Source organism: Melopsittacus undulatus, chromosome Z (assembly GCF_012275295.1).
Source record: "Melopsittacus undulatus isolate bMelUnd1 chromosome Z, bMelUnd1.mat.Z, whole genome shotgun sequence".
Lineage (NCBI taxonomy): Eukaryota > Metazoa > Chordata > Aves > Psittaciformes > Psittaculidae > Melopsittacus > Melopsittacus undulatus.
In genome coordinates, this window is record NC_047557.1 from 64776857 (window position 1) to 64795243 (window position 18387).

Sequence of the window (18387 nt, forward strand, 5' to 3'; positions counted from 1 at the left end):
TATTTAAACATAAATCTGGAACATGAAAGAGGAATGAAGTAGCTACTAAGTTTTTATTTTAAAGGTGACTTGCATATTAGAAAGTTAATGTCAGAATATATAAACTTGCACATAATTACAGTGGTGGTGCTGCTGCAGGCTCAATCATTTCGGAGTTGTATTAATAAGGTGCTTAAATGAGTTAGTATTTTATCCTTACTTATATTGGGTTCTAGAAAATCTTCATCACGCATCAGCAGAATAGGGTTCTTATGTGGCATATAATCTGGTAGTGTTAATTGGGATGTTTTCAGCTGATATCCAGAGAGAAGTGTAGATAGATATCTTTGTATTTCTAGAGATGTCTAAAATGTTACCTCGGTGCTGCTGCTTCCTGTGTGCCAATATTAGAATTCGAATTCTAGCAGCCTGCTGTTTTCTGGCAATAATCTGACTTTCACTGTAACTTTGAAGGGAATATTCTTCCATGAGAGTGGGTTAGTAAGAAATATGAGATACTTGTGTGATGATAAAAGTAAAAAGTGCTTTAAAATTGCCAGTGCAAATGGAGCTTTTGTTTTTTTTTTCCACCAGCTGGTGTGAATGTTTGTGTTTGAGCAGATGAGTATGATCTTTGGTAGTGATGCAATGTAAAGAACTGGCAGTTGTTACTAGGATGCTTGAAAAAAGAGAACTTTAATACAAATATGATTAGAAAATTTGATAGAACTTTTGGGACTTTTTGTAATTACCCTATTTTCTTATAGTTGGTGTTGCACTGCTCTGTTAGGTTTTGAATACTGAATCAAGGAGGAAAAGATTAAGAGGATTTAAAGGAAAATTTCTCCAGTGTCGGTTTAGGTAAAGATAGTTTTGCTTCATGGATTTTCTGTGGCAGGATATGTTTCCTAAATATATAATTTGTTCTTTAGGGTGATGTGTGAATTTGGAGCGATAGCAAAGTTGTTGAATGTATGGAGTGTATAATAGAACAGAAAACAGAATAGAACCTGAGTATGTTTTTCTCCCCCATTTATTTGCCATGTATATAATATTACATTGTTTTTGTTAGTTCCTTCAGGCAGTTTTCCTTAGTTGTTTAAGTAAATATTCTTCAAGTGTAAATCATTCAGAGATCATAATCTATTTGCTAGAGGAAAAAAAAAACAACTTATTTCTTCCTACCGTGAATTCGTTTGGGAGATATTTGCTTAATTTTAATTTCTGTATGTTTAGTTCTGTACGTATTCTTACAGAGTTTTCAGAGTTTTGAGTTCTTCAGAATTATACAACTGCACAACATCACTTTCCGCAAAAAATAGAGTATGATGGTGAATTGAAATATTGGTTTTGTTTATGCACCTGTATAGTACCATTGAAACTCATTCACCATGTAGAATTTTATGCAGCAGAGAGAGTGCAGAACAAACATTTCAAACAGGCTGGATTTTCCAAGTTGGAATCTTCTCATCTATTAAGAAGGCAAACTTCGTGTGCAAACCATCGATATGTAAAACCTATTCTGTAGAGTAAAAATGTCCCTTCAAAGAAGTAGCTGTCCGTCTGTCTTCAAATATCACTAAGTTGCTTATCAAACCATTATATCGTCTTAAGGGAACGGTCCCTTTGGTCCTTGCCTTGGCTTTGTTGAAGAAGTATTTAATCACCTGTTGCAATGTGGAATGAACATTAATGAGTTGTGAGGTGAAATGTACAAAAGTTTGAAAGGGGTAATGCTTGTCGGTTAATTATAGCATGTTCATTTAATGAGCAGAGAACTGAGCAAATCCTGCTGAACTAGGAGTAGCTACTGTATTTCCAAATTTAGCAGTTCAGTTACACCAACATGTTGGTGAATCCAAGCTGATAAGTTTTGCCTTTGACTTCTTACATCAAATGTGGTAAAGCCAGTACTGGCAGAAATAGTTAAAGTCTATATGGACCCAACAAATGCAGTTTTCCTCACATACTTCTTCATTGCAAATTGGGAATTTGTTTTGGGATGGTATTACTATAATCCTGTGGATAAGATTGTATTTGTTTGGTTAATTTGACTATTATGTTCTGTATTTAAGTCATGTGTTGATGTGAACTATTAGCCTGGCTGTCTTTTGCCATTGATTTTCATTTATGTTTCTAAAACCGAGCAGATGTTAGGTGTGTAATTCTGTAAGTCAACTGAAACATATGGCTAGCTAATGTCTTCACTCTTGCTTGTCTTTCGCCGGTCCTCTCCTTGCTTTTCAGGTAGTCTCTCTACAGTGGTTAGGATTAAAGTCCATCAAATAAATAACACATCTATTAGCTGATGTTGATTTTTGCATCTCAGTTACTCTCACTGCTTCCTTGTGGCTCTTCTAGTCTGTTTCATCTTTTATCCTCAACCTACGTGGGTTGTAGATCTAATTTCTAATTAAGATGTAATTACTTTTCTGGCTATGTAATCCAATAGTCTGCTTTTCCTCTAGAATGTGACCATTATGGTGAAGAAAAGATACTGCATTCAACAGTATAACTGTCATAGGTAAGTGCAGTGTAAATAAATACAACCATGAATGCCTTTGGTATTTCTAAGGTAAATACTTCATAAAATGTTGTACAGGAGCTGTACAGGAATATGAAGACAGTCTTATGTGCTCTTGTAAGCTAAAAATGCTAAGTTGTAAATGAAAACTTCTCCATTAATTGTAAGCTAAGATGATAGGTTGTAAACCGGGACTGCTCTATTGAGAGCAAGATCACCTGGTGCAGCCTTGGGGTATGTATAAAACAAGGGTAGACTTTGAAGATAAGGAAGGAGTAACCAAGACAGATGGGGCCAGTTCATCCCCCTGTAGTAAGTGAGTGTGAAGATAAGAAAGGAATGACTAAGACAGATGGGGCCAGTTCTGTAAGATAAAGAAATAAGGAACAAATCTGAACAAACTGACCTAAAATGCAGGCACAGATGTTAAGTAATTCACAGGAGTCTTTTCCACATGAACAAGCGCAGAGGTCAGTCAGTGGACACAGTGAGGAAGACTATCAGCAACCACCGAAGACCCCTCAAGATCACCACTCAGCAAGAAAGCACATGTGTAGTTAAAATACACATGCACTTTAAAATTAGTTCCAGGAAATCTAGTGAATATATAAAGCATTTCATGGAAAGGTTGTAAATACGCATAAGTTCATTGGATATATGGATGCTGCTTGTAGAATCCAGGCGTGCTCACCTTTGCAAAATGATTTGTGCGAGTGCCCAGTGCTGCAATAAAGATTTCCTGCCTTCCAGAACTCCAAATTGAGTCTTGGAGATTATCTCTGACTGTCTGTTGCAGTAGCGCTCTACTTATTTCAAGTAGCTGCAGGTTATTTTGTTAGGAAGTATTGTAGAAGAACATTTGCTGAAGACCAGTAACAAGTGGTGTCCCTCAGGGATCGGTGTTGGGACTGGTCTTGTTTAACATCTTTGTCAGTGATATGGACAGTGGGATTGAGCGCGCCCTCAGCAAGTTTGCCGATGACACCAAGCTGTGTGGTTCGGTTGATACACTGGAGGGAAGGAATGCCATCCAGAGGGACCTTGACACACTTGTGAGGTGGGCTGATGCCAACCTCAGGAAGTTTAACTATGACAAGTGCAAGGTCCTACACCTGGGTCGGAGCAATCCAAGGCACAGCTACAGCTTGGGCAAAAAGGAAATTCAGTGCAGCCCTGCGGAGAAGGACTTGGGGGTGTTAGTCAATGAGAAAATGAACATGAGCCAGCTTCAGTGTGCACTCACAGCCCAGAAAGCCAACCGTATCCTGGGCTGCATCAAAAGGAGCGTGACCAGCAGGTCAAAGGAGGTGATCCTGCCCCTCTATTCTGCTCTTGTGAGACCTGACTTGGAGTATTGTGTGCAGTTCTGGTGTCCTCAACATAAAAAGGGCATGGTACTGTTGGAAGAAGTCCAGAGGAGGGCCACGAGGATGATCAGGGGACTGGAGCACCTCCCGTATGAAGACAGGCTGAGAAAGCTGGGGCTGTTCAGCCTGGAGAAGAGAAGGCTGCATGGAGACCTCATAGCAGCCTTCCAGTATCTGAAGGGACCTATAAGAATGCTGGGGAGGGACTATTCATTAGGGACTGTAGTGACAGGTCAAGGGGTAACGGGTTAAAACAGGGGAAGTTTAGATTGGATATAAGGAGGAAGTTCTTTACTGTGAGGGTGGTGAGGTACTGGACTGGTTTGCTTGGGGAGGTTGTGAATGCTCCATCCCCAGCAGTGTCCAAGGGCAGGTTGGACGAAGCCTTGGGTGGCATGGTTTAGTGTGAGGTGTACCTGCCACCAGCAGGGGTTGGAACTACATGATCTTAAGGTCCTTTCCAACCCTAACTGTTCTATGATTCTATGATTTGTGTCTTGGAGAAACTTGTGGGAGCAATACTGTTTGTCTTCTAACATGTAGCATATGAAAAATGCACTGTGCTTACAATGTTTGTTTAGCAGGAATATGATAAAAGGTGCTAAGTTCAGTCCATATAAAAAAAGCAGTTTAATTGAATCTGTTGATTCAGCAGCAAAAGTGGGGAGGCGTATGTTACCATAAGCAGATTTGTGCATGTAATAGGTGCATTTTTGGAAACTGTGCGTCTTTAATGTATTGGTTTCATGCAATGTTGTCTTATGTTTAAGTGAAGCAGTCAATAAAGTGTTACTTAAACATTATGAAGTTGGTTTTTGCCGTGGAAAGGACTCAGAGACCAATATGATCAGACAAAAAGCCATTTATTGCAAAGCATAAACTCCTTATGTACTATTGCTTACACACACCTACAACAATTTGGCATATCATGATTGGATACTTGTCTTGAAGACCCTTAGTGACTAACACATAATTGGTTAAGCACAGGTGTGAGAACTTGACCTCGAACGCTTGCCAACAGTCCACAGTTCTCATAACTCAGTGAATTACAGCTTCTTCTTATCTTGCTTGCTTAAGCTTCCTCGGGCCTCCCACAGCCTTGCTGTATCTTTCAGAGTTATTCAGAGCTCATGTACCAAATATCCGTTCTCCTGTGAGAACACTGTCTCCACAGGTTTTTTTTTTAGAAAAGAATTCAGTAGTAAGTTTATTTACTACATAAGTATTTTATTGAGTTTTATTAGAGTATTTTTTCTGCTTTGTGATTTGCTCTCAAAATGATAGTAGCATTTGCAAAACTAAGCTACTTAGTCAATACTGAAGCTAATGCTTATGTTTGTCTCTTGAAAGCATTATAACTCATCTTTTCTATTACTGCATTCTCAGTTTTTAAAGTGCCACTTGGCAAGCAGCTTGTGATGGGTCTGAGTGCAGACACAAAAGTTCTGGAAACAGTGGATACTTAAATTGAAAAGTGTGTGGTAGGCTGTTTCTTCTAAGGAAAGCACTTGTGACTTTCAAAAAGCAGTTACAGGTTTTGAAACTTTATAAATTTGGAAGACACAAGTTGTGAGCTTGTAAATCCACTGGGTGTCTGCACCCAGGTGCTAGTAGGAGGGCTGCAGTGGCATCTGTGAGGAGAAGCCAGGACTGTCCTGTGCTGGACATGCTGCAGGGTACAGCTGAGCCCAGCAGTGAAGATGGTGGCATCTGCAGAAAAACATTTAATAAAAGGTAAAAAAGGCTGCACAGCAGCTCTGAGAGAAACAGTCCTGCAGATGCCAAGGCCAGTGCAGAAGGAGAGGAAAAGATGCTCCTGGCACCAGAGAAGAGATTCCCCTGCAGCCCATGGTGCAGAGTGTGGTGAAGCAGGCTATGTCCCTGCAGCCCATGGCGTTCTACGGTGGAGCAGATATTCACACTGCAGCCCATGGAGGACCCCACACTAGAACAGGTGGATAGATCCTGAAGGAAGCTGCAGCCCATGGAGAGTCCATGCCAAAGCAGCCTCCTGGCAGAAGCTAAGGCGTGTGGAGAAGAGCCCACACTGACCAGGTTTTCTGGCAGGAATTGTGCTGCATGGTGAGGACCTGTGCTGGAGCAGTTCTTGAAGGACTCTCTGCTGTGGAGGGACTCCAAGCTGGTGCAGGGGAACAGCATGAGGAGGAAGGAGCAGCAGGAGAGGTGCTGTTATGGACTGACCGTAACCCCCCATTCCTTGTCCCCTCTGCTACTTATAGAAGGGGATAGGGTGTAGAGGAGTGGGAAATGAAGGAGTGAAGTTGAGCCAAGGAAGAAGGGATGTGGGGGAAAGGTGCTTTCAAACCTTTTTATTTCTTACTATCTTACCTGATTTTAATTGGCAATAAATCTTATCCAAATCTAATCTGTTTTGCCTGTGACTGTAATTGGTGGGTGAACTCCCTGTCTTGATCTTGACTATGAGCTCTTTCATCTTATTTTCTTCTCTTTTTGAGGAGGAGGAGTATCTTACTGGTTCTCCAGTGAGAAGGGGGAGTGAGTTTCTGTGTGGGCACCTCACTAAAGATTAAGCAAAAGGGGGGGGGAGAAGTGCAAAAAGATATTTGTCATAACTGAGCTCAGTTTTTGAAACTGAAACTTCCCTGCTGTAACTTCTGTTTCAGAATGAAGACTGGAATTAAAAAATACTGGTAATGGTTTCTTAGACAGGATTCTGTTCCAAATTGGCTGTTTCAATTAATACATTATCTTACAAATTGTTGTATTGTGGAAAAAGGTATTTGGGTGTGCACGTAGGATATTTTTTTAAAATGAAGATTCTAAATGTATTGCAAGTCTTCATCTCTGGCAGCTTAATACTGTTAAGTGGTAGGCTCGGTTATGGTTCATACTTTAGAAATTAAAGCTCTTTCTATGATTACAGCTAAGTAGAAAACCTTGTATTGTGCAAATTAGTATCTTACTGGCAAAGCTTCAGTGTCTTCTTGACTGCTAGCATTCTTCTGGACAAGCATGCACACAGAGCAGCTAATAATGCTTTGGGCGAATACTAAATAATCTGGCCTTGAGTTTCCAGCTTGGCTACATGAGCTGAAATAGTGTGAGATTGGAAGTTTTTCCAGTGACTTTCTTTGGTTTACAAATGCTTTAAGAGATCCCTACTGCCTTAGTGCTGCTACTGGATTTCTCATGCCCTTTGTCCTCATGTTGCCTGTTTGCTAGTCTGTATTGCTGATGACTTACTTCTCAGCACCCTCAGAACCCAGCCTGTTATAGCAAAGTTTTTTGCTCAGTGAACTACACGCTATGCTCAGGTGATAGTTAAATGCAAAGACCAAAAGGGGAAGTCTGAAATAAATGAGAAAATGAGGACTGTGTTATGCTTCTACAATGAAGTTGTTATGTGTTAGAAGAATACAGTTTTAAATTCATTTGACATCTGATATTGTTTATGTGCTTTCAGGTAAGCTAAGGAAAATTTAAAAGCTAAGAATCCTATTAGCTCTGAAATTGGATTTGGATTTCTTCTGGCTTGCCTGCACACCCAGTTCCATCTATAGTCCTTGTGTTCTGTTGTGGAGCCCATTGGTATGAACTCTTAGAGCCTTTCACTGTTCCAAGGTGTTTTTCATTGTTTGGTGTTACAAAGATTTTGGTATGTGGAAAATAGTGACAGTTTAGCCTTTGACTGCTCCTGAGGATACCAAAGCATTGTGTTAGTAACTCTATGCTTTTTTTACACTTTGGTGATGACACTAATATGCTGTGCTTAGGAGCATTTCTTCTATTTGTCATGAAGCCTATGTATTGGCACTAAAAATTCTAGGGTTGTGCACCTTGTTATTTCTCGTTGGAGAGCCAATAAGATACAGAACATAAGTCTATTTTCTTTGGTACTTTATGCATTCTGATGCATCAAATGTGCTGGCCTTCTTTCTAAGTACTAAATGGTGCTCTTGAAGTCCTACCTTAACACACTCCATTTCTAGTTTTCCTATTTCTTCCTTAGATTTTGTAGCGTAGTGAAAGAGAAAAGTTTGCCGATTAACTCCCCTAAGTATATTCTTCTCAGGTCAGTGGTTTGGAAAGGGATTTCAGAGTATCTAGTGGTGGTGCTTGAACTGTCAAGATTATGTTGTAGCCAAATATGTTTGTGTTTTTATCTTAAATGCCTCTGTCTGTACCATACCACACCACTGCATTCATGACTCACTGCTGAAATCCTTTCCTTTGGATTAAGTCTGCTTGGACTAGAATCTGTAATTATGTTTTTCAATTGTTCTCAAACGAGGTTTTAATAGTACAGGTTATATGTTGGTCAGCTGTTGATTTAGTGGTTTTGAAATACTGCCTAGTTGTGACCCTGCTGTGAATATTCATGATTCAGAAGATACAATTATTTTTGTGGTTGTTCATATTCTTTGGTATCTTTACCGGCTCTTTGATATTTTTTTAAACGTTGTAATAAGCTATGATAGGAGTAGTGACTTTATGAGAAATGAATTAAAGAAAATGAAAGGGTCTTAAGATCAAAGGGTTTAAAATATGCTGCTGCTGACTATCTTTAAAATAGGCAGCACACAAATTACATTAGTTTTAGAGGATATTTTTTTCTGCAGTGTATTCTTGACATTGAAGCAAACGTAGCAAAATAGTTACGAACAGATATTTAGCTTACCCTGAAATTTTGCCTATCTAGTAGCCACCTATCTTCTTAATTTTGGGGTTTTAAACCACTGTTGACAAATAGAAAACAGTATCTGCTATTGTTATGGAAAACACAAAAATAGAAGCTTTCTTGGGATTTCTTGGCATTCTTTATTCAAGGAGTAAGCTGATACTATGCTTTTGCTGAAATCTGCATTGGAATTAGTGTCTCGGTAATTATGCCAAATGGTGGACAAGGGGAGTGGGGAAGCAAATATATGACTTAATTAAGTGAGGCAGGGAACTGTAGGAGTTACTGAAAGAACTGAAATGTCCTTGTCATGAGTTCATAAATTGTGCATCTCCAAAATTATAATTCACAAAAGACAGTGAAATTGTTTGAAGTTAGGATATCTTTCTGTATCTTCAATAACTGTGCAGCTTGAGCATTTCCTTAGATCAACAGATACTACTTGGACAGGGGGAGAAACAAGAGATAATATGCTTTCTTTTGCAGAGCTGGCATAAAATGTGATGAGTGTCTAAATGTCAATTTTAAGTGAGTTTACCTACTCAGGAAGTAGCTTTGTAGGGTTTTTTATCATGGGGTTTTTCTTTGTTTGTTTGTGGTTGTTTTTTGTTGGTTTTTTTGTTGTTTTTTGTTTTTTTTTTCCAACTGTTTCATTAAGCCCTGAGAATTTTTAGCTCTCTTCAGTTGTGCTAGCATCTCTTGCTAGAAAGATGGAGACTACAATCAGAAACGTTAACCTTACAATAGTGCTTTTCATGAAGGATCTGTAAAGCAGATATAACAAGTTACAGCTCAATTGTATGATTAGTTGATGGGGGGTGTAATTTGTGCAAGATTCTTACTGTACTGAAAAACTGTGTTTTTCTTTTAACAGAATTCCTCTAAAAACTAGTAAATATTGCTGGTGGTGTGCATTCTGGAGATTTTACTACAGATACTACCAAAGTTTTGTGAATGGGATGAACACACTGCTCCTGACTGCTTAGTGCCAGTAATCAGCTGGGCACTTCACTAGTGATGTTTTCATCCTCACATTGTCCAACTGGAGTTTGCTTATACTGATTTTTAAAAGGAAGAAGAAATCAAGGTGGAGTACCGTAAACTTGGCATGGACAATAAAAAGAAAGACAAGGACAAGCCAGATGAAAGAATGGCATGGCCTAGTGGGAGGTCAGGCCACAATCCACGTGGAACTGGTTCTTCGAATTCTGGAGTGTTAATGGTTGGCCCAAACTTCAGAGTTGGTAAAAAAATTGGATGTGGTAATTTTGGAGAACTACGGTTAGGTAAGATTCTTTTTTCTTTATTTCAGTTTACATTATTTGCAACCATTTTACGCAGTCCAGGCATGAAAATGTCTACATGAACACACCATATAGCTCTTCAAACTACTTTCAGGCTTCAGATAGGTTAAATTTGCCTTGCAGATCTTTTCTGGCTTGATCTTGACAAGGGCAAGTTCTATCGCATAAGAATCTCTGTAGCAGTAGAATTTCTGGGACTAAAAATCTTCTGTAAATATGTGCTGCGCTATTCTAAATTCAATCGTCTTTTTCAAGATGCTGGAAATTACTTAATGGTTAGTGTAGTTTGCTACCTTTCCTGGCTTCCTGAAGCAGTTTGTTTAAGATGTAGTTGGAGCTAGGTGTATGTGAAACACATCCTTCTACTGTAGGTCTTGCTTATAGAACTGTGATTTGGAGGTCTCATGTAGGAGCTGCTACAGTGTTTTTAATAGCAGACATGTGGATTTCTTGATTTCCTTTCCATCAGCAGCACTGTAGTGAGGCTGCAGAGTGAGCTGCTGTTACAGGGGTTCTGAGAATCCATCTGTAGAGAGAATCTGGGAGATAGGTAATTCAGGCATTTAGTTTCCCACTGATTGATAGAGACTACATGGTGGGTGTGTGCTTTTGGAAGAGTATATATTTAGTTTGGGGGGCTTAAATTTACATATGATAGTATGATTAGCAGGGTTTCAAGATCTGGGATTCTGGATGTGTTAGCAAATGTAACTTGACAATTAATGGCATAAATTTATTCCAGTATTCCTGTAAGTCCTGAGTTAATGCACCGCTTGAGTCTTTAAAGAGAGATGGATTACAAAGTAGGATGGTGGGCTGTGTAGCTGTTGTGTTTCTGTTGATCTTCTGCCTCTGGTAGAACTACTCATTGTCCTTGAGACAATGTTTTTAATATAGTGCTTGCATAAAATGTGATGTGTTTTTAGTATAGTGCTTTCTGGAGCCTTTATCAAGTCTGACTTCAAATGTAAACAAGGTTAGCTTATTAATACTGTAGAGAAATGAAAGATAACATTGGGAGCTCTGACTGGGGATAGTGAATTTAACACAGTCTCAATAAGAGGTACTCTTGTTATTCCTATTAGTAGTTAAAACAAGGTCGATATATTTTGACCTTTACAGTGTTGTGTACCACTGTGGGTCACAAGTCAAGCTGAAACTGCCTTCAGCTTTCCCTGAACTTTTCCAAACTGGCTTTGAATGCTAATTTTTCTTTTAAACCACTCCATGGACTAAATCAACCTGTAATGTCATATTTATTACTGAAGGCAACTGTAAAATAATGAAGTTAATTTTTTTCCTGTCGGTTATATTGTTCACAATGTACAGAGTTGACTACCTATTTCAGATCAATATCAGATTAACTCAATTTGCTTGCAGCAGATACCAGTGAAATAATCTATTTCATTCTAAATACAATATTGGTGTAGTTAAGACTTAAAGTCTGATAGTACTGACATAAAATATGACAAACAAGTAAAATAGGAGGAAACTAATAGTTTAGTGTACTGGCCTGCATTAGCCACCAGGACAAGTATAACCTTTCTTTTTTTAATGTCTGCATTATCTGCACATATAGTAGATATTTCAAATATTTACTGTTACTCGTGGGTCAAAATGTGTTAAATGTAAGTTTATGAAAGCAGGAGTTAAAATTGGTATTAGAGATTCTGATTTAAATTTATTTTTGCATTTACATTACAGTAGCAGGTAACTTAAAGTGGGCATCCTTCCTACAGGGATGTACACAAGCACTTTGTTTTATGTACTCCTGCAAACAGGAATATGTTTTGAACATGTATTTTAGGGTTGAATCTTAAAAACTTAAAGGAGAAATAAAGTTGTTAAAGCAGTGAAGTTGTGCTTCAAACAAAGCACACTTTTTGTTAAAAACATAACTCAAATGACTATAAGAAATAGCTGAAGATGTCTGGATTTCTTGGGGCCCTGGGTAGGTCTTGGAGTTACCCATGCTTTCAGTGGTCAGATCAAGTCATGCTGCCTATTCTGATACTATGTTTATTGTTGTAAAGCCCTCAGGTAATTTTGTGCTTGTAAAGATGATTCCTTAACAGTCATTTGATTTTAATGCATTTTTTTTTTCACCTTTGCAAAAGTGTCTCACAAGTGTTAGAGCCAAGATCATAGTCTGGCTATAAATGTAACTGCCTTCACAGGGAACCATTTTGCCTTGGTCTGGATCTTTTCCCTGTTTTCTTTAACAAAACTGAGCTAAACATGGAATATTCAGATACGAATAACAGTACAGAGAAAAGAGAAAGGCTTCTCATTAAAAACAGTATGCACAAAACTCATTTGAAGACTGTAGATAATTGGAAAGTGTTAGAAAGGCTTCTCATTAAAAACAGTATGCACAAAACTCATTTGAAGACTGTAGATAATTGGAAAGTGTTAGAAGTGACAACTTATTTTATTCTTTGCCTGCTATTTGTTAATTCTGCACCTGTAAAGCTTGTGTGATACTTAGTCATTGCATACGATGTGAATAAAAGCTTGTTGAAATATGCTTATCCAGTTACAGAATCACTTTAAGAGCACAAGACACATTTTCCAAATGGTATAAGCATTTAACTTGTTAATATCCTTATCCTGTTTATTGTAACTTTAAGCTTAGTAAATAACAGAATTGAGGGGAAAAAAAGAATCCTAGTTAATTCTAACTTTAATCAGTGTCTGGTGTTCCAAAACCATATGATAATTTAAAAATAAATGGTAAACAGTTTTCAGCAATATGGAAATGTAGAATATCACATCCTACTTACACTGGTTTACTAATTTTCAACTCTTCTAGTGTATAAAACTTTTGCAAACTTTATGAAATAGCTGAAACTGCCTTTTTTTGCACTATTCAAGAATAAAGTTCTCTTCAAAGTGTTGTATCTGGCTAATAAAGCCACATTTTTTTTTAATCACTAGCAGGACACCTAGCACCTTCAATCAAAAATATTTCAAAGGCTTTCTCAAGGTTTAAGTGGCATTTTACTTGAAAAAGAAAGCCAATGTCTCACATTTTTGTTTTTTGTTTTTTTTTTCAAGGAAAAAATCTATACACGAATGAATATGTGGCAATTAAAATGGTAAGTAAATTTTTTAAAAAAAAAGTATTTGGGATAAGAAACTAATCATAATTTTCCTTTCATATATAATGGTTTAATTGAAATCCTTAATAGTCTTGTATGTTTTCAATTGACTAGATGAAAGCAGTTAGTGATAGAAATTATATTCTTGATCCACATTGAATAAAATTATATTCTTGGTCCACATTGAATAAAAGCGGTGTTAATTGTCACTGTTCTCATAGCTATGTCTGTATTTGTGAAGCTGATGATTAACTGCTGCATCAAGGATAAGCTCAGCAGGCATCTTAGTAGATTCTTTTTCTATGCAACAAGTAGAGGAACACCAAATTTAATGTGAAACCAACTGACTTCAGGTGACTACAGAGAAGCTCTGGAAATTTTGCAGACCGCTTGTTACTTTAACACCCTTACTCCTGCCCCAAAATATTTTTCATTTGTAATATTGGAATTGCATATCTGTTTTGACAGACATGTTTTATTTGCAATGATGTGTAAAATGCTTCCTTCACTTACAAGCATGGTAAATATGGATATTTTGTTAATACGTCATTGTTCTTTATTTTCTGATGCTTTAATCCAAAGTACTCGGTTTACTTCATGTTTTGCTCCTGGATACTTTTTAACATCGTGGTAAATAACTTTTTTTTTGTTAACCAGTGTATTTCAAGGTGAAATTCAGTTGTTTACTTTTTGTTATTGAATGAATTTTAGGACTTCCATTAATTTCCTTTTGCTGCAGTAGAACAGAAAATTTTGCGTGGAATAGTATGGTGAATTTCTGGTTCCATAAAGTGAAAGGTAAACTATGGAAACAGAAATACATGACTTTAGATGGGGAATCTGAAAAGTGTTACAAATACATACCACAAACTCCTGAAAAATATTTATAAATATTTTTCTAAGCAAGTATAGCAATATCAGTTTTTATTTCGAAAGTAGTTAACAGATTTCAAACATTCAAGCTTGCAGCTTGAAGGAGAAACAATGGATGCAGTTTTGAGGACGTGTATGTGTATGTTACACCAGATTTAAATTAATTTTTGTTTAAAATATCTTGAACTTATTCTGTATGTTTAGTAGAACTTGAAAATGGTCTGAGAAATCTTCTAGTTAAAGGCTGTTTAATATAAAGCACATTTAGGCATAGTTTGCAAGGTAGTGAGTTTTATTTAATTAATTACTTCATGATGTGGAGCAAGAGAACTTTTTAATCTAATCAGTGGGGTTTTGGTGAAACCATTTCATTATATATATAACTATTAATAAACTCGGCAACTATTTCAACCCCTTTAAACATTCAAAGATGCTTTTCACCTTTTACTTTGTTTCCAAACTACTCAATCTTAGAACTGTAGAAAAAGCTTGATGCATCATTATTGAATAACTTACTTCAAAGTCACTAAAGAGCCAGTGTAGTAAAGTATGTCTGTAATTTATTACTAGTGCTTGAACTCTGAATATGTAGTTAATTTTTTGAGTTATCCTCTTATGTTAGTGGTATGAAAAGCTGAAGTGTCTTTGCAATAAACAGCAGATGGAAGGGATCACAGAGAAGATCAACACTGGAGCTTGCATCATCATTCTAAAGTAAAAATACATTTGCTAGCAGGTAGAACTAACATTTTCTTTTCATATGGTTCTTTTTTTTTTTTTTCTTATAGCTTTCATCTCTACAAGGTTCAATCTGTTAAAGGCAGCTGCATCAAATTGCAGGATTTAGGTGAATTTTGCTTTTTTTACTTTTTTTTTTTTCCTCCTATTGGAGACAGTGCCAAGACTTTTTTACTAACAGCTAGGTAGGTTGCACTTGCTTGTGGTGTACAGTCCTCTCCCGTTTAAAATGTAATCCTAACAGGTTTTTTTCCCTATCTCTGGGCTTATTCCCTTTGTGCTTTGAGAGCAGTTATTAGGCCTATGTTCAGTACTTGTTATTCTAAATGAGTCACTGTTAATTTCCTCTGTTTTGTACCTCTATAGTTCAGGTTTAGCCCTCTTGAATGGGGTTACTTGAATTATATATGTATTCTAGCTTGAGCAGTTACCCTTGGCACCTATGGCTGTGGTAATATCTCTCCTGCAGCATCCTAAAATAATATTCATCATGGTAGCATTCCATTGCTGACTTACTGTTTTCTTGCGAGCAGCAAGATGTTTCCTATGCCAGATGTTTTGTATATAGATGGTAACAGTGTACTCTAGTGCAGGAGGATTGTATAGGTTTCTCTCAAGAGCATGAGGTATAATGACTGCATTTATACAGCAGTTTGCAGGAGTGCTTCTGATGTTAAATGTAAATGGATTTTATAACTACTCTTTTGACTTAAAGTTTTTCTTGTGTTATTGTTTCCCCTATGATCAAAATTATACCTGTGTGTTCCTGGTTATGATGCTTATGTCAACTTCATGACTTACTGGTTTAATGAAATTGTCGAATCAGGTTTTTTTTGTGGTCATACAATGTATGCATTTTATATATATAAAGTTTCTATGTAAAGGCGTATATTTATTCTGGTAAAATGTGTACAGTTCCAGGATTTTACTCTTAATCTGGCTCTTTTATTATGGTCTGGTCAGGTACTCAGCTTTGAAAGGTTTGAACAGACTTTTTAAAGAACTGGAATGAGACCCTTAACACCTGGACTTTATCAGTTGTGCAGTGTCTAGTGGTGTTTGTACGTTTCTGCTGGTCTATTAATATACAAATTGGTTTCTTGTGATCAGGTAGTTCTTCAGCAATAAGGATTTGATATACATGAATTATACTTGTCCTCCACTCTTCTTCATTTATTGTTAAATTTGCTTCCTCTATTATATGACCCTCTACTTCACTTAAACCTCCTATTCCATATTCAGTTCTTACCCCTCCCTCATTCTTTTTCCCTTTCCCTTTGACAAATTTCTACATAGCCCAGACTTACCTCCTCTGCAGGATGCTTAGCCACTATTGAAATATTAAATGAAGAAATTCTGCTTGATCTGCTTCTGGAAATAAGTCTATTTTTCTTTCTATCTTAATGTGAAAGATAGCAAACGTGAAGTACTGCTCATTAATCTGTAATCTTTAACTCATTGATTCATTAATTATGTAGCTGTTAAAATTTTAGTCCTTAAAATTCTAAGTGGGGGGTGTGGAAAGAAGATAGTGGTTGGTTCCAAGGCTGGAATGGTATCATGGTGGGTTGGGTTTTTTTTTTTTTAATCCTTTTTTAACAAAATCAGTGCAGTCTAGAATGATGGCATTTCAGAACCTCTCTTGCAGACTGTACTAAATCTAAATCAAGTGTAACTCTGTTTATTAAACTGATCTTTTCCTGTAACAAGAGCCCTGTCTCTTAAAGATATTTTTCCTGGAAATAGCTTTTGTTTCCTGTTGCTTAAGAAAGTATGAAGTAGAGAGAGAAGGTATACTGAGTTCTCATTGGATTACTAATAAGACAAAAAGTAAGTAATAACTGTGTTTATATTGTGCTTTGGGTCAATGCCAGGGCTCTTGAAAATTTTTAACCTTAAGTTCAGAATAAGTAAACTGCCTCTTTTCTCAGAGCCCTTCAGCCTTGTGTTGGGCACAAAAATAACTGCAGAAAACTGCCACACATTATGAACTTGAAACAGATTTCACATTTCACATGTCTTTACCCTTTTGTTTGAGTGCATCTGTCGTGGTTTAAACCAAGTCCGCACAGCTCGTTACTCACTCCCTCCCCTTGCTCCCCCAACTCCCGGAGAGTTAGGAAGGAGAATCCAAAGAATGTAGCCCCCATGGATTGAGATAAGCACAGTTTAATAGCTAAGGTATAACACAAATCACTACTGCCACTGCTACTACAAATAATAATGATAAAGCCAATAACAAGTAAAGAGAATACGACACCTCACCAGCCACCGACCCATAACTCACCCCACCCTGCCCCACTGAGCACCGACCGATACCTCCTCCATCCCCCCAGAGCTCCAGCCCTTCCGGCTCTCTCCCGGTTACACCCTGGGCATGACATGCTATGGTATGGAATACCTCTTTGGCTAGCCTGGGTCAGGTGTCCTGTCTCTGCTTCCTCCTGGCCTCCCCTCCTCCCTGGCAGAGCATGAGCTCAGGAAAGGCCTTGGACAGAACCAAACATTTGAGCAGTAACTTAAAACATACTTGCTATCAGCAACCGTTCTCAGCCCGAAAGTCAAAACACAGCACTGCACCAGCTACCAAGAAGGAGAAAAAATGACTGCTACTGCTCAAACCAGGACAGCATCCTACAAAAGAAAAAAAGCATAGAAAACACTGGGTTCAAAAGAACCTTTCTGAGGAACTGAGGAGCTCTTGTTTCTGCTGCTCAAGTAGCTGGTGTTTAGTAAATTATGTATCAGTTCTTTGAAGGCAGCAGAACCCTCAGTCCCTCATTATGAGAGAGAAATACTGTTTTGCTGGGACAAAACAAGCTATTTTTTTAACATAGAAACTTTGAAATTATTAGACTTGAATGTAAAAGTAGCATAGTTGAGGTCATGTACAGAAGATTACAGGAATCCTGGAACAGTTCTTTCTTGTTAATTCAGTAAGAAGACTTGAGGTTTTTTTAAGTAAACAAAATACGTTAATTTATTTTGGTATGAGGAAGAGTTGGCTTCTGAGTCCTCTGGGATTAACATGATGTTTGAGCAGTTACGTGTTCCCAAGCTTATTTTTAGATGCTAAAATACTAATAAAAAGGAAAGATCTAGTATTTGCCATTGTTCTAATTCTTTAGTAGCTTTTTAAACTTATTCATTAAAGTTTAGTTATGGTGGTATATTCTTCACTAGTATGGTGGAAGATTACATTTAACTTGCCTTTGTCTTGGTTTATCCTTATCCATCTGTCTTTTCTCATTTATAAGTAGTTCACTGCATACTGCAAAGTCAGATGTACAGGAACAAAACAAATTTTATGTGAAGAACTTACACTGCTTGCCCTCTCACAAGTTGTGTTGAACCTAAGGTTGTGTTTCCTCAGTATGTTTGGAGTTACTCAACAGTAAGGAAGATACCTAAGCCTCCTTACAAAAATAAGGTAATTCCAGAAGACATTTAGCCAGTAAGTGGACTACAAGTACACATTACCACAGTTTTTTCACCATTACTGGAGGGAGTAAAAGTATTGTCTCTCTGCTAGACAGGGTTTAACTTCAGTCTTTGGCTGGTGTGCACTTGTCAAGTAGACTTGTTTAACTATTTTAGAACATTTGCCTTCTAGAACCTTACCAGAACTGTTTCCTGCTGATGACTGGAACAGGTAGCATCAATTTGAAAATGTGTAGATGTGTATGTAAAAAATTGGAAGCTGCTTCCTTTTGCTAGGATTTTTTTTTCTATTTAAATGGGTTTAATATCTACAAGCTATTGTTCACCCTTATAGTGGGGCCATCTTGTAATATTGAGTGGCAATTAAGTTATTAAGGTACTATCAGTTGAAGGCAAAACT

At 37.4% G+C, this 18387-nt stretch overlaps 1 protein-coding gene across 1 annotated transcript in view; it reads left to right on the plus strand.

Annotated features, from left to right (window-relative positions):
• Window positions 1-18387, plus strand: part of CSNK1G3 (casein kinase 1 gamma 3) — an 87724-nt gene that overhangs the window by 10817 nt on the left and 58520 nt on the right. Inside the window, exons 2-3 of the mRNA XM_034073098.1 lie at window positions 9405-9816; window positions 12892-12932. Coding sequence (XP_033928989.1) covers window positions 9639-9816; window positions 12892-12932 — 219 coding nt within the window. The 5' untranslated portion in view covers window positions 9405-9638. The remainder of the gene's footprint in view (window positions 1-9404; window positions 9817-12891; window positions 12933-18387) is intronic.